A 17568-nucleotide genomic window follows, 5' to 3' on the forward strand; every position below is an offset into this window, starting at 1 on the left:
CACATACCCTCTAAAATAAATACACAGTGAATTTCAACCCAGAATATAAAATCATTTTGGAACCTCCTCAGTATCTGCACTGGTAAGCACCTCTAATTTAGTACTTCCTGGCTAATGCCTCAGCTCGTCTTTCTTATTTCCTACTTGATAAAAAGGAAAAATTATATTAGCTTAAACTGCCACTAAATGATAACTGCTGGCAAGTGCCTGCCACTGTGATTATTATGCTTAACTAATTTAATCAGAGCAATGGCAAATAAAAGCTGGCATACCCTGTAAATCACATCTAACTGCAGCGCCCACATCACTATCTAAATAGCAGCTATTCCGATGACCGTAATTAACGATCTTTTCCCATGGTTATTCCACCCAGCGCCTGGACCGTGTGGTGTTCAGTCAAACCTGCTGCCAGAGCCACAAACAGCCTTGACCTTGAGCCTTCAGCAGAAAGGAGAAGATTCAAGATGAGTCCTGGTTTTCTGTCATGGTACTTTCCTCAAAACTGGATGTGTGGATAAATGATACAGACACCAAACCACTGGCACGTGGCTTCATATCAAATCCCAGACGCTGGTCTTCGTTGGTAAATGGCTGAAGTAGATACAGGTACCCAGACGACAAATTGTTCCCTCAGGTATTATGTATTTAACTCCCCCCCTCTACCTTCACTATAAATAAACTGGCAATGACCAGCTTCTTGCAATAAATCTGACCCTTATTTTCAACCAAGCTGCCCCAGAAAGAAGCATTTCTTGCTAATGGAGCCAGCGCTGATGTTTCCAAAAGCAGCAGCATCCTCCACGAGCCTGCCAGGCGACAGAACTTTTATCATACCCATTGACGCAAATTAAACACATTTGTGCTTAAAATATACAAATGTAATGGATGAACGTGATTTATTTTCTCTGAAAGTCTTCTAAAATATGCTTAACTAGTAAATTATACTACAGAAGTTGTGCTGTACTACACTTTTTGCTATGGTATCCAGGCAATCAGACAGAGTGCCAGGTGGGCACCTGCCCTTTGTGCTTCCAACACTTGGGCATGGAGGTCTCCTCAAAGAACTTTGCTGCGTTTTATCAGTTCCACATAACAAAGTAAACATAGGTGTTCACAATGTGATTTCTCTTCATTCATGACTTAAATTTCCCTTTCCATACCATCTTTATGGTACGTAACAGTTACCCAAATGACAGAAGAGTCGTGAGAAATATAACAACGTTAACTTGAGCTGCATTTTTCTCATATAAAAGCAGAAGATGGATCTTACCTCACTTCTGATCAAGTGCTGTTTTTTTCCTTCTTATTCTTTCTTCACCAAACTGGGTTGTCCTCGGTTCTCTTTTAACACACTACACTGTTTTACAGACTTCAGTTTATCCCCTCCCCTCTGCAATTTCTTAAGCATCTCACTCCTTGAGACCCAAACCTTGCCAACCACTTCTACTTATATACAAAACTGTTTTATGACTTATATTAGCCCTGTCCACAGGTGCAGGAACACACAGGTCGTTAGAAACACAGGTATTCACACGAAGGATGTGAAGAGTGATGTGTTGGTATTAAACATACACACACACAAGGACTGTCAAACACGGAATTTTCAAATTGACTTGACTATGCTACTAGTATAGAAGGCTTTGGCTTTCAGATTGTCAAGCAAAATCTGTCACATACAGATAAAAATCAAGATAAAATCCAAAGAAGCTGTGAGGTAATCACCGGAGTCCCTGTCGTACCTCTTGATTGCCTCATTTTGTTTAATACAAGAAAAACCAGGCTTAATTCAGAGTCCATTCTTTTTTCAGTACCAACAATCTTACACTTTAATTTAAACCAGACACTTTGTCTGTCCCTCAGGATAAAGGGATGTACATAAGAAACCAAGTTAAAAGTTACTGTCACATCCACACTTTTAGTACCTATTTATTGCTGCTGTCTCCTTGAAGTACAGGCAAAAAAAAAAGTGAGTTTGGCTCTTAGAGTGTAGGTCGTTTTGCACACTTTTCTGTAACAGTGACTCTATGGCGTTGCTGTGACAACGTGATGCTTTTCATCATTAGACAATGTTGGTTCACTATGAGTTCAAAGAACAGTTATTTCAACCATCTAGAACATGCAGTTTCGCATCTTTCAGGTGTAAAAATGTTCCTGTCCATACTGTGTTCCAGGATCATCAAAGCTGTTGGCAGTGACAGAAGAACGAGAATATGCTGAGAATACCAGTTTCTTTTCAAAGTTACTCAGAGATCATTAAAAAAATTAGCTACTATTAATGAATGCAGCAGATGGAAGTAAATGCATTTAGAAGTCCTACTAAGGAGGGTTTTCCTTAGAAAAAAAAAAAAGAATATTAATAAAATGTAAATTACAGTAATTTTTATTAGTATAAAAATTGGAATAATTTCTACAGTGCAAGTTTTGCATGAATTTTATTAATGTTCTTAAAAACTTCAACTTGAGACACTACTCATTTAATTCTACCCACTTCAACTCTTCAAGAAAAGACATTAATTTTATTAATTCTTAACTCTAATTGGAACAAGCATTGTATTTAACTAATAGAGGACAGAAAATAAGCTAAGTTGCACCAACTGCCAAAAATGTTGGTGCTAGAACAATAAATGACAGCCTGAATTTCTGCGACCAGTACTTCTTAACTGTTTCTAACTTTACTTAGCGCACCCTTATGGTTGATGCCATCCACTGGTAACAACTTTTTCTACCTTGGTCTATTTTGCATGTCAGGAAATTCAGGGAGAATTCTGGCAGAGGTTTTAACAGGTTAGAGACATAAATTGTCATTTCTTCTGCGTCATTTGATCACCCTTCTTGAGACCAATGTTTCTGAAGGGTAAAATGGGATTTCTCCCTTCACCCCCAAATATCCCTTACCCATCTACCTGCTCTTTTTCACACCTTTCTCATCCCCTTGACCAACACACATGAATATCTGTGCCTACAAAACCAGGAATGTCTCTTCAAAAACCAGGTAGGACTCCACAGCCTCTGCAGATTTTGTTTCATCACCTCAAAATGTAACTTCACGTTTGTGTCTGATGTTTCATTTACTTTCGCCCACATAACTTTTTTATCCAAGTAACTTTGCTATTTTTTATTCTTTATCTACTGCGAGAGCTTTGTGCATTTCTGGAGTTTCAGTATCTCTAAATTAATGGATTTGGCACAATTTTCTGTTTCTTATTTTCAAGTACGCCAGGCTTCAGTTCATAGCTACACGGGAAAACATCTCTGCTCAATGATGGGCTCGGATCACGCCAACAGCAACACTACCACTATTTCTTTAATTTGTGTTGAATTGAATTGAGCAGACATTCACTTATAGGTCACTATTTTTTATAGAGTATAAATCTAGCGTACCTTACAATTGACATGTTTCTAGAAAAGACCAATATAGATACTCTTGGGGCAAAAATAAAAGCCTATAATAGCACTGTATTAAAAGAAAGAAAAAATATTCTGGATGAGAGCACAAAGTAAACTAATTTCATCTCCAGATGCCTCTATCCAATACTCAATGTGTAACGGTTTTACACTTCTCAGCCATTTCTGGGCTAACTTTGGGAAGGACGGCCACGAACCACAAAAAGCAAAGGGCAACTTTAATAAGCTCTGTTATTCTCTATTTCATTCCTGGGGCTCTAAACGCATCACGAGGTCACAGTAAAACTCTTAGCAGGTTGTATTTCTGTGCCCTTTCATGTAGGAGCCAGAATCAGCAACTTCAGACCTATTCCACCAACGCTTAAGGTGCTGAAAGATGTGGGAGGGAAAATGAGCTGACTTGGGCAGTCCCAGCAGCTCTGGCTGTCTCTGGCACAAGACACTGCATCACAAAGCATGTTGCACAAAACAAACAGCTTTTATTCTAAGCTATTTTTTCTGTCTGATGCTAATTAATTTCTATATATTATACTTATTTGAATTTTCTCCTTTTTTTTTTTTTTAAGAAAAGAAATAAATAAAAAACCTACAGATGGTCAATTTACTCACAAATTGTGTCACAGTGCACGGACCTGAAATTGCATTGCTGAGCTGAAACAGAAAACTCCTCTTTCCTTTTGAAAGCAGAACCATTCTGCTGCCAAAGCAGTCAGAAGAATTTAGGGTCAAAAGTAGTGCTGAGCATAAAAGAATCCTTTAAATATTAACGTATCTAAAATGATAGCTACAGATCTTTAATGAAGAACCAAGCACATTAATTCAACAGAAATCAAACCTGCAAAACTCTTCTAAGCTCCAAATCAACCTTGCGCTGGTAACTCCTGGGATACCAGGCTGATGCGTGTCATTCATACGCACACAAATGGAAACCAGAGCGCTCATATTCCTGCTCAAACACTGATTTCATTAAAAGAACTACCCATCCTGTGCTTACTAGACTCGACTATAAAAAAGAAATAACATGGAAATTCCTGCCAGTGTCTGAGGAGCTCAAGCAGTTTTAGGAGAAACACATTTCGTAACCTCCTATGAAAAATCAAACCAGTGAGTAAACATTTTCCCACTGCAAGTGAATGTTATTTAAAATAAATCTCAGGCTTACCTTAACTTTAAGCACAGAAGAAAACATTTTGGCATCTTCAGACACTCCTCCAATGTACATTTTTTTGGTGAAGACAGGTGCATGGTCGTTTTCATCCTTCACTTCAATAAATACCTTTGCTGTATTACCTAAAAGAAGAGATGAAAAGTATACATACAATATTTGGCAAGAAATCTTTCATGCTTACTGGCGTACAGATGTTTAAAGCCCAAAACAGATCATGTAAAATAAGAGCACAGGCAAAACTGTAAAAATAAACACATTAGAAATAATAGCACATTTGGTATGAAAACTACGAACTTGAAGGAGTTAAAGAGATTAAAAAAAAGATATATTTATTGTTTCTGCATTTGCCATATTTTCTGAATGAATCTTGAGCTGAAATTTGTACCTTTTTAGCAAGTGACTCCCATTATCTGTACACCTGCACTTTGCTACTAGAGATCTCTGAATTCACCTGTATGCAAAAAGCAGAAAGCAAACTGAGGAAAATATAACAAAAGATCTGTAACTTATTTTTCAAATAAATGGAAAAGCACAAGCAAAAATACTGTACTTTAATTACAGAGGTTCTGGTCACATGAGATTCTCAGGAGAGTTGGAAAGAGGAAGGAACAGGTGATGGACACCAGTAGTTATGCTGCAAACAGCCGTTCGCTTTTTCCGCTTCATGTGCCACTTGCTTTATGTATTTTAAGTGTTACTAATGCCCACGCAAATGCCCGGTGGGGGATTCTGCCGCAGTGGCTGCAAACTCACACATGTTCATACTATAGCACTGGCAGAAACATTCTCGGGTTGAACAACACAAGACTTCATGTTGCAGGTCAACGGAGCATTCTCTGTACCTGCTTGAGCCATAAAGCACAAACACCTGACAGGTCTGACCAGCGTGTGCTAATCAGCCTCAACCTCTAATGAATTTAGCGTGCTAATTGAGTGCACGCCTAAGTCTGGCTTCATCAAAACCTGGCCTGGCCCAGGGGAACTCAACAAGTATTATTTCTCTCCTAGAGGTTCAACACATCTTCGAGGAAAATACAGCTGTTAATTTGTGTTTTATTAAACGGTTACTGATTCAACCCATTGAACAATAAACATCTCTCTCCTTCTGCATGGAAAAAGCATCCAGCGAACATTACGGACTTAGTGCAAAAAAGATTAAATGGCGCAGTAATCTATACAACATCTGTTTGTCTCTTTCGGAACTGTATAATCCAGAAAGATTGCTGGAAATGATGATACCCAGTTCATTAAAACCACATTTTCCAGTGATAAATTGCCTCATTTCAGAGTTGGTTTTCCTAACTCGTTTCAGTGCCAGGGTAATTTAAATGTTGCGCAGGTGCCATGCTGATCAGAGTTAGCTTCAAAACGCAGGCTCATTTAGGAAGAGCTTAGGAGCTATATCTTCAGGGGACAACAAAAATTAAAACACAGACTATTTCTTTGGCTGCCAAAGCCACCAAAGACATTCTGTCCATCCAGCGGTCCAACTGATGGGAAAACAAATGAGGACTTCATAAAAGTAATCGAAATCTCAGAAAAACATTTAAAATGCCATCCAGTGCATTAGGACAGAGAGGAGAAAAAATGACAAAGGAAAGGAAAAAAAGGAAATTACATTTCCCCAGAGGAATAATCAATGATTCCCCTTCCACACCGTTCTGTGCAGATATGTTATACAGCTTGGAGGTGCTGGTACTTCACAGGAAAATGACTTCACGGTAAACTCTCGTTCCAGACGTGAAAAAAACACCCTAATCCAACATCTTAACATGTGTAATGTGGACATAATGGTCTATTTGTAATAATCTCTAGTTCACTTACGTTCATTTTAAAATAACGCTTCTTACCTTGACTACTTTATTTAATACAGCAAAGAAGAATTTCAGTCAGAGAGGTATTGTGAGGTCCTGCAAATACTCAAAAATCTCTCCTGTTAAATCAGATCCTTAATGTTTTTGGCTGCAATACTAATGCAGAGTTACAAACTGCAGCCCTGTTGAGAAAAATGAGATGTCAAGGCAGGTTTTTTCAGTGCAGCTACACCCTTTAGGGCAGAAGGCGATGGGAGCGGGATTACAGGTGATGTGTGTGAGTGACCTTGCCCTGCTGAGCTAATCACCAGTTCTATCAATGACCAGCACCAGTGTATCGCTGTAGGGAACATCCTCATTATATCACGGTCGGCCCTGGCAGGACTCGGTGTTGAATAAGCTGCACCAGCTCTTCGTAATACAAATTAAACATTTTTTGCATAGCGCTCGCTATCTTCACCATTTGAAGCCAGTTTGGTGAGGCAGCTCAGCCTCCTGCAAAGTTTGCTTTGCAATCTGCCTCATTTGCTGGTGCTCCTCTGAGCTGCCAAAGTGCTGATTTGCTTAGCGATGGCTGAACGCTTTGAAAATGAGAAATGAAAGTCATTGCACTACAAAAAAAAACAAATTAGATAACCTGCATATACACCAGCTGACATCAGCATCGTTAGTGTTAAATTAAACATCTACCTTCATTCTATCCTATCGCCTGATTTTTATCCGCAGCTTGTATTCTGTTCACCCTGGCAGACGGAGGGGACGTGGCATCTCTGAACTCCCCACCACCGCCTGCTTTTCACCCCATTCCAACCTCTGGCTGCCCACGGGGAGCAACTCCCAGCCTTGGATAGAGGTTGCCTTAATCTCACACCAGACAAACCCACACTGAAATCCCTCCTCAGGAACTGTGCCACACGTGTGAAGGCCGTGCCAGACCCTTCCTTGGCCGGGAGGATTTCCCCACCGCTCTGCTGGATTTCCTCAGACATCCCCTGCACACGGGGCTCTTCCACACTCTGGTTAGAGCATCAGACTCTTCTTCTTATTCCAAACATTTAGTGCTTGTTCTAAACATGGTTTGTGTGGCTCTAGCCCTCTTCTCTGGTACCTGAAGGGAAGCAACAGCATCCACTCTATGGTGTGCAGTGTTAGCTACTGATGCTCTTGCGGGTAGGACAGGGAACACTAAAGGACACCAATATTTACACTCATCTTCCAGAGGGGAAATTTTGTATCCCACGTATGTAAAACCTTGCTTCTTTGGTATCCTAAATCTGGAATCCAGCTCCCGTTACATTCTTTTTCACGGATCCCGATAGCTGAAAGCAGAATTTACTCCTCGGTGGTACTTATTGTGAGACCTCATGCAATCAAAGTATAATTCTTATAACTGACTGAGCTATGTGAAGAGCTGGCCAGGGGACAGAAGAAAACATCTTGCCCTGGACGAGGCAGCACAGAACTGCCGAGGTGGCCAAAAACTGCAGAGAAGAAAACAGCGTCACAACCGCTCCCCTTCAACTGTAACAAAAGGTATGCAGATAATATTTGCTAAGCAGGTCCTTTAATTTTACTGCACATTTTTCTTGCTAAGACACATTTTTTTATCTGTATTTGTCACACCAGTTAGTTCAACAGTCATGAAGGAGCCGTCAGCCTCCCAGATGATACATGGCAAAGGGAGTTTCTGCATCGCAATCTCCTGCAAGGGCTCCTGTGTCCCATCTGCATGTGCTGTTTCAGCCCCTGAGATGAGTATACAGACCTGCAGCTGCCTGTGAGTCAGCTTCAGCATATAAGATTTCGAAGAACCGAACACACTGCATGCATTGCTCCAGGTAAATAATCACTCTCAAGACTAGAAAAAGAGGCATTTGCATCTTTCTGCTTGTGTGAGTTGCTTAAGGAGAATGAAAACATCCTGAAAGCTGCTCCAAGGGAAACCTGAGGATCCTCTGCAAGACATCAAACCAATAGATCAGGAATGACTAACAGAACACAGAAACAGCCACGAAAACCCCAGGGCCTGGTCAGAGCACACTCCAGAGCCAGTGTGTACCGGTGGTTTTGGAAGTTCTTCCCAAACACATTTGTAGAAAACTCTTTTCCAGTATCTCTGTTTATCTGACTAGTGCTAATAACATCCCTGATTCCCATGAGCTTCTCACCAGACTGCAGAAATTCAGCTGAACTAAATGATTTTTGAACACTGGGACAGTGTCAACTATGCTTTGAGTGTTACCATACTTGTTTTACATTATGTTTTCACCAGTGATATTGCACTTGTCTTCTACAACACACCAAAGCAGCCGTTGATACAGCTGCTCTTCACGCATTGGTAATTTTAACATAAAAAGTCTGTACCCAGTTTAGTCAGCGGCTGTTTGTTCTGCAGTAGGTAATAGCAGGTTCTTCTCTTTTCAAAGTTCATTTTAATCAAACTGGGAATGAGAATTGTAATTTGACAGGGTTCAATAGCACTTTGCTTTACTACTATCTTATAAGTCTGTCGAGCAGACTTTGTGCTTTGGCAGGTAAACTAAACCGAACTGCAGCTGCGCTCAATCTCGCCTTACTAAATTTGGCAGAACCAAATAGGAATCAGCCCTGAATATTTTTCAATGGCATTTTAATCTATATTACCATGTGCCCATAAAGCCTGAAGAAGTTCATATGCTGTAGCTGATTGAGAATAGCGCAAAAAGAACCTTCGACGAGATGTAAACTGCAACGTATTTGGAACAGCGCTGAGCCAAGGTCTGATTTAAATAAATATAAAACATCTTTTTCTATGAAATAATTAATTGAAAGGGAGCTCGCATTTTATGCAGCCTCTCTAAAACACACTGCTTTGCTGCCCAGAGCAATCTGAAGTTGGTTTCAGGGAAAGGACCCCAGAGCTGTGTGGCAGAGGAGGCAGATTCGCAGCTCTTCAGGCTCCATAGCGGATTTTGTCCATCTGTTATGTCTCCTGGATTCAGGGACTGGCTTGGCAGCCAACTTATAAAACACCAACAGCACAAACCTCAGAGACATGAAAAGTCTACTTGAAAAGTCCAAAACCTCTGCTAAGTTGCTTTTTAATAAAAACTCATGCTACTCTGAATTGTGCAGCACCCATGAGAGTTTGGAGGGACAGCTTGTTTAGTGCTCACCTGTCAGGGGCTGGATGCAAACACAAAGATGGCACTTGCAATTTCTAAAAAAGAAACCTGCTTGGCAAGCCGGTGCAAGGACAACTGTAAAAAATAATCAATTAATTGTCTGCAGTGCTTTTAATTTCTTATTGATTCCCCTTAAAAGACAGTAAAACTGACCATGTGGTTCTGCCGTTATTCCTGCATCTCTAGGAGTGTGAAATACACGCTTGCTGCTCTTCATTTCCCAGCTCTTTAATTAGAGCCAGTTGAGTCAGCAAGAACGCAAGCAAAAGGAAAAACCAGGATGTGGGAGGGATGACAGTGGGACTACAAGCGATGCCATGAAGTTTCTAATGAAGATGCAGGTGACAAGATCAGGGACGTGGGGGAGAGTTCCGCTGTATTTACAAGTCCATGACAAAAGAAACCCTCCTTACCCCTGCCATGAGAACATGAGTTCAGAGGCATCTCCCAGTTTTAGAGACAAGCGAAACGAGACAAAATCTACAGCCGAGCAACCTGCAGTCAAACCCACTCCCTCTGGCCTCCCTCTCAACAACTGACTGAGCAACAAGCTGCTGACAGAGGTAACTTGTAACTAAGACAAACTCTCCACGCAGCACTGTGCCAACCGGTGCCACCTTTGCCTGCAAGGTTTGAGTTTTAAACGATCTGTTTGCATGCAGATCCATTGCGGGCAGAGGGGCAGAGCCTGGGGGCTGCGTCACTGAGCAGCCGAGCAGGATGTGTGAAGCTACACACAGATTGTCGTAAGTCAGGATCAGAGAGCAAACGCCACCGTGGTGGTGGCTGAAAGGGCCGTGTGTACAGACCTAGGGAATGACGAGATGCGCTCCGCTCAGATGCTGGAAAACATGAGACTGACTCCTCCACTTCTGTGCTCAGAGGAATCTGGAGGGCCCTTTTGTCAGTGATGTTTACAAGCAAACATATTCTGGGGCTCTTGTAAATCTGCCCTTCTCTCCAGATCAGTGGGAAGCCCTGGTGTCTCCCACCCCAGTGCATGTTTCCTCTGTCTGGCACAGGGACCAGATGCCCACTAATGCTTTGATTCTTCAAACTGAGACCAGTTTACTTTGGCGGTAAAACCCTCTCTTCACCCCTTCTGCTCTTTCTTACTGCACTTAGGCAGCACTTTCTCTTTGCCGCTCCCCCTGTTTCCCCTAAACCTTCTGGTTCCTCCTGTCCCGTCCTCCCTTGCCACAACAAGGTTGTTGCTTTGTCCTGGGTACCAAACTGCAGGACAGCGAGATGCCCACGAAAACTTCGCAAAGAGCTGGCAGTGTTCTAATCAGGTAAAAGACGATGTTTCTCCTGTTCTTGTTCAAGAAGTATCTCTGGTTTAGTAGGTGATTAATCGTGGTGATCCACTCCCTTGCTCGGTGACAGATTGCAGGACACATCCTGCCACATCCAGCGTTGGGCTGCTCCCCTTACACACCAGTTTTCCTTTTCTTTTTGTCTTATCCATTGAGGGAGAGCTGAAAGCCTCTCTTTGGAAGCTAATAATCACAGTCCTAATGTGACTTACGGTATACTACTAGACTGTCATCTCTTGTGATAGATAATCTAAGAAGCAAAGCACAGACGGAAAAAAACTCAGGCTGCTAAATTGAACTGAATTTGAGAAGTCCATTAATGCTGAAGGTCCTTCATGTCTCAGCATCAGCAGCTGCTGATTCCTCAAGCCAGAATTCCAACCTTTTAAACTCACTATCATCAGAAAACCTAACTTTTCTTCCATTCGAATGAAGTAAAAATGCACCGGAACTTCAAATAATAAAGTTTTGGTTAAAGTAACTCATTTAAGGAGTTAGATTCTGCGAAAAATAAGAGTGTGATTTTGCATGATTTAGCATCATATTTTAAAAACCCAGGTTAAGTAACCAATTTTATGTTCTCATACTCCAAACAGCATCTCAATTTATTTATTCTCATTTATTTATTCAGTTATTACTACGCTATCAGCTGGCACAATCACTGAGTGATAAGCTTCGTTACACCTAATACAATATCATCCACTTTTCTACTGCACAGATGAAATCTCAAAATCCTACTTCTGTGTAATTATCTTCTTTGATACCATACAGTTAAAAACACTTTGGTACCCTCTTGTGAGTTTTGTAAAATTCCGCACTGTTTAGTGGCTCGTCAGTGCTGCCTTATCTGGCTCAGGGTGGTGCATTAATTCAATGTCAGGGAATTCCAGAGAAGCGCATTCCAAGTCACCTTTCTCCAAAGTGGTTCATCATTTCACTGTCACCATAGTCCACAGTTGTGCGTTCAATTCATTCCTTCTCATCTCACTCTGAAGTAGTGTTTAACCCAATCAAAACTCATCAAGAAAGCCTAATGAATTAAATGCCACCCCTGTACACTGTTTCAGGCTATAGTCTATCACCCCATTTTATGGCATGTTCCCAAATACCAAAGCCCGTTAAGTCTAATATCTTGAACAACTTTAAAAATCTGTAAGCAAATATTCATGAAGTACCAATTTCAGTATCGCAAGCAGGTTCTACAATAGTATCTTTACACCGAAGAAACAGAATTGCACCCTGTTTAAATTACCATCAATAAAAGCCTGAGTTTTGACCTCTAATCTATACACAATACATTTAAGCATATGCACCAAGGTGGCACTGAAATAACCTAGAGATGGGCTTCCTAATATTCACAGCTACTATCCTCACCATCGGAACAATAATTAGAAGACTAATTATGGAAAAAAGGACTGCAGAATCAGCCCGTTTAGCGAAGGGTGGCCCTTCCCTTCTAACCCTTCTGACTATTAACCCCGGATCACAACCCACAGTGCAGGAAGGTCTCTGTCAATCCCGAATACCTTTGCTACCTTTGACAATGCCGAGGTGGCGCTTCGGCTCAAGTGCCAGCCAAAGGGCCCGGAGTGGGCAGCAAAAGCAAAGAGGCCACCACAGCTCCCTCGTCCCTGCAGCAAGGGACAAAAGGGGATCACGCTGTGCTCCGAGTCCTCCTCTGCCCAGTGCTCTCTGTGCCTGGGCGCAACGAATTATCTCTTACCCGGGTGGAAAAGTGTCAGTTTAACATCAGTGACAGATGGACGGCTTTTTGCCCCTGGCTTGTCACACAGAGCTCTCCTTGGGAACTGAGATCAGAACAAAGACCACGGCAGCACGATCCCTACAGCATCGTACTGCCAATAATGCTTTGAAAGATGCAGTCAAGCTAAAATTGTTCATTATATTACTGGGAGCTTCCAAAAATTGTACGGTTTTATTATGTACGCACTTTGATACGAGCCCAAATCTCACTGACATTTACAAACAGTCTGGTGTTGGCATTTTTGTAACAGTATCTCCCCCCACCTGCCTCTTTGGATTGACGGGTAACTAAATACCAGTTATCTGCATAAAACTGAAGTCTGCAGTAAATCTGAGCTCCATTTTTATTTAGTAATTTCAGAATACCAATGAAATGTCCTATTTTGAATGAATTATATACACAGAGCAATCAGGAGCAGCTACCCGAAGCCTGGCCTGCTGGGGATTCCTCAGCTCACATGGGGGACACAATGAGCTGGTGCTGCAGTGTCTCCTGGAGAGACATTTATACATGAAAGAGCCTGAAGTTTTCCCTACAACCTATTAGTTCACGGGGATGTTTTTGGTCAGGATGAGCTTGTTTTTTTCCCAGTGCTGAAGACCTGCGCTATGATTAACAAACACTGGTGGAAGTGCAGAGGAGAAAAAAGCTCTGGCCACCTGCGACAGATCTGGCTCACAGCTCGTGACTGCAGAACAAATGACTTGAAATTATCTTACATTCAATTTGAAATGAAAGAAGGTAATATTTTCATAGCCTTTAAACAAACATTCAATTCCCCACTGCCCTTTTCTCAGTGCAACAATCCACCACCCTGGGCTTATTTTCATTGCATCCATGAGTCACCTTGGCTACAACGGGTGAAAACGGGGACTTGCAGAGACTAAAAATACTGAAGAAAAACCTGAGTCAACAAACACAGTCTGTGTGAAAATGTACACCAAGACACTTTGTAGTTTCTTTCCTTTTTTTCACCCAACTGTAGCTGAAATAGGAAGTTGTACAGGATGGGACAGGACACTAAGTGAGCCAGTTGTTCCAAGGCCAGACTTCCCAGACATTTTCCTTACAGGGAGGATGATAAAACTCATCAGAAGACCTTTTATTAGGAAAATAAAACCATTAAAAGAAAACCCTCACCATGAGACAGAGCCAAAGCAAACGAGTTTGTAAATAAACCCTTCCCTGCCTAGTGACGCTGCCGAGAACTTCTCGCCTTCGTCACAGTAGGTCCTCGCCTCCAGTTTGCTCCCAGTCGAGGTTGCAGCCCCTCAGCAGTGCTGAAGGAGTCTCTTTTATTTCTCTCCTGTCACCCCTGCTGTGTATCTGTCCCTCATTCCCCTTGGTAGTGTCCCAGCATCTCGTGTGATGTTACCAAGCCTGTATTTGGGCTGAATGATGCGTTTATGAAAAAGTAACTGTGACATTCCATCACAAACAGCCCTGTTACATTGGAAATGTTCAGCTGGCGTCAACAGCTCTCCGTACAGATAAAAACTATGACTTCTATCTGTGTCAGTGAGACCTACAGCTGTTCAACATTGAGATGATTTGGGAGGATTTAGCTCAAGACTCATCAGCTCCATGTACGGAAGGCAAGTGTAGAAAGCCACAAACACACTCTCTGCTGTTTACATCCCATGGTCACTGCTTTATCTCTGATAACAAAACGAGGTCTCTAGCGAGAGTGCAGTTATGAGTATCCTAAAAAAATAACAATACATATGTATACCCAAAACTGATTTAAAAAAAAAAAGGGTTTTTCAACTTACTTTTGGAAAGAACACGCAGATTGGATCGCACCACTTGTAAGGAGTCTGCTTGAACTCGAAGCTCGTAGCTTTTCACGCTTTCATAATCCAGAGCCTTTTTAACTGAGATCACGCCTGTTCTGTTATTAATACCAAACACATCTGAAATCCAGCATAAACAGAAGTTACTTTCTAAGATGCATAAACTTTTTTGTTTTTTTAAATGTCTAAGTGTTTCTGTTTTGGTGATGACATGATTCTCTGACACTGTCTTAGGATATTTCTGCCCATCCCTCCCTCAGGCCTCTAAAAGCTCACACAACTCTTCTTCCAAAGAGCACAGCAGCTGATTCTGAGCTGGTACGGGAAAAAAAGACTCGAGGACACGCTGGGAGGATCAGGCAAGACAAACAGCCGCTCTCACAAAAACGAGGATGGGACATGGAATTCTTCCACATCCCTCCAAATAATTTAGTGTGATTTTGCTTAGAGGTTTCAAGGTGAGTCACAGACAGTACCTGATAAGGATGCAAATGTAGGAATGACGTTTGGTTTAAATCACAGTATCACAGTATGTTTGGGATTGGAAGGGACCTCAAAAGATCATCTAGTTCAATCCCCCTGCTGGAGCAGGAACGCCCAGGTGAGGTCGCACAGGAACATGTCCAGGCGGGTTTTGAATGTCTCCAGAGAAGGAGACTCCACAACCTCCCTGGGCAGCCTGGTCAGGCTCTGCCACCCTCACTGAGAAGAAGTTTTTTCTCAAATTTAAGTGGAACCTCTTATATTCCAGCTTGATCCCATTACCCCTTGTCCTGTCGTTGTTTGCCACCGAGAAGAGCCTGGCTCCGTCCTCGTGGCACTCACCCTTTATATATTTATAAACATGAATAAGGTCACCCCTCAGTCTCCTCTTCTCCAAACTAAAGAGCCCCAGCTCCCTCAGCCTTTCTTCATAAGGGAGATGCTCCACTCCCTTAATCATCTTCGTTGCCCTACGCTGGACCCTCTCCAGCAGTTCCCTGTCCTGCTAGAACTGAGGGGCCCAGAACTGGACAAAATATTCCAGATGGGGTCTCCCCAGGGCAGAGTAGAGGGGAAGGAGGCCCTCTCTCGATCTACTAACCACCCACCTTGTAATCCACCCCAGGATGCCATTGGCCTTCCTGGCCACAAGGGCACAGTGCTGGCTCATGGTCATCCTGTTGTCCACCAGGACCCCCAGGTCCCTTTCCCCTACACTGCTCTCTAATATGTAATCTCCCAACTTATACTGGAACCTGGGGTTGTTCCTGCCCAGATGCAGGACTCTGCACTTTCCCTTGTTAAATTTCATCAGGTTATTTTATATATATTCATCAGGTTATTAAATATCAGGCTCTAATCTAATACTTGTGGCTATAGCATGGTAAAGTCTACAATGCCTTAAAACAGATTTCTAAGCAAAAAGTACAACAGCATCACAGCCGTTTCTATTCTTATTTCAGGGTGCCATGCATTCACACCATGTGGCACTGATGTGAATTTTCACATAAGTGCGAATTTCACCACGTTTTAATTTTCCTTGTAATTCTGCTAACTAACCTGATCTTGAGCTGATCTCTAAAGGCTTGATAATGGCAGTCGCTCCCATTTGTACAGGTGAGGTGGGATTTTGCCTCAGCAGCTTTATTCTAGTCACTTTTTCTTGAAGGCTTCTTATGCTCTCACTAAGCTCAGTGTAATCACCAAGGCAAAGATATCAGTACTTACCCTCTTCGTTTCCTGAAACAATTGAATACACGATGGTCTGGTTCAAGGCGGCCGCTGTAACAACCGCGACCACGGTTCCTTTCGGTGCACTTTCGCTCACTGGTGGGGGTCTGCAGAATTGAACACAAGTATTTGTGTTATCTTCCAGTCGATGAACAGCAGAGCACTGAAACTGATGCCCCAGGTTAGCAGTTTCATCCATCTACTGGCTGCTGAAGCAAGATAATTTGTTATTATGGAAAGATAAACCAAAAGGGCAAAGGTTTAACCTTTGCCTTCTCCAAACGCAAAAAACCACAAGGCTGTGAGAGGTGACAATATATAGATATAATAGTTCCTTGATACAAGAAACAGAAAACTAGGAAATAAAGGGTAGAAATGGGAAGAGAACAGTAACTCCCAAAGTGTCAGAAAATATTTAACATTCAAACTTGTTTTCACATGGACCAAAAGACGTGCCGTATTCAAATACAAAGCCTCTTGTCATCAACAACTGTGACCACTTTAGAGTGAACTGGTTGCTGAAGCAACACTGTTGGTCAAGAAACCAGTTTCTGGCATAGTGCTATTTGTAGTTACTTTTGCTTTCTCTGAGAGACTGCACATAATAAGATGTAGATACTAACACCTCGTGAATACATTTAACTTTCCACTTAGCTATAGCTTTATTCAGCATGGTTGCAGATACGGGTAGCAGCAAACAATCATTGAAGCTTAAAGAACATTTTTAAAATAAGTACCAAGGCCTCATATTTGTTCTGAAATGGTTTGTTTTATTTTCAGCGAATAGTGTTTTGTTTAATTGTCTTGAAATACAAAGAACCACCACAGATTGATAAACTGCAAGTAAATTTAAAACATAATAGCTCTTTTGTAATACTGACCTCTACTAAGAAAGCTCAGTAATCGGTCAGCAATGCATGCAGGGAAATTCATTCCTGCATAAAACTCCATCACTTAAACAGGAAGCACTTTAAAGCCACCTCCGCAGGAATTTATACTCTTCAGAAAGATCTACAAATGTTCCTGCCGATCCATTTTGGTACTCAAAGCCAAGATGCTTTTCAGGAAATGAACCGCAACCCAAGTTTACATACACATCTTCTAAGCATTCAGTACATTGTTTCTGGTTCACTGAGAATTGATTTGTGTAAAGAAACAAAAAGAAAAAAGGTCACACTACTAACACATCAGTATCTCATGTTCTTCATACCCTACAAACACTGAAAATGGAGCATCTCGTATTCGGTATCAGTCCAGCATGTACAAATAAAGAGTTTCCTCCTGAATTGCAGCAAAGAATCACTGCACTCTTTCTCTCCTATTGTTTAAATGCTGCCTCCTCGGAAAATGTGATGAGGAACATTCTGAGATGCTCTTTCCTCAAGGAAACCGTAACTACTTCAGACTGAACAAAGCATCTGTGCTAATGT

At 41.8% G+C, this 17568-nt stretch overlaps 1 protein-coding gene across 1 annotated transcript in view; it reads right to left on the reverse strand.

The window, feature by feature from the left end:
- The window catches only part of PCDH15 (protocadherin related 15), a gene marked incomplete at its 5' end in the record, with an annotated part of 282792 nt that overhangs the window by 50573 nt on the left and 214651 nt on the right, over positions 1 to 17568 (reverse strand). Inside the window, 3 exons of the mRNA XM_082054177.1 lie at positions 4568 to 4695; positions 14405 to 14545; positions 16136 to 16245. Coding sequence (XP_081910303.1) covers positions 4568 to 4695; positions 14405 to 14545; positions 16136 to 16245 — 379 coding nt within the window. The remainder of the gene's footprint in view (positions 1 to 4567; positions 4696 to 14404; positions 14546 to 16135; positions 16246 to 17568) is intronic.

This window comes from Streptopelia decaocto (assembly GCF_964273445.1).
Source record: "Streptopelia decaocto genome assembly, chromosome: 5".
NCBI classification, from domain to species: Eukaryota; Metazoa; Chordata; class Aves; order Columbiformes; family Columbidae; genus Streptopelia; species Streptopelia decaocto.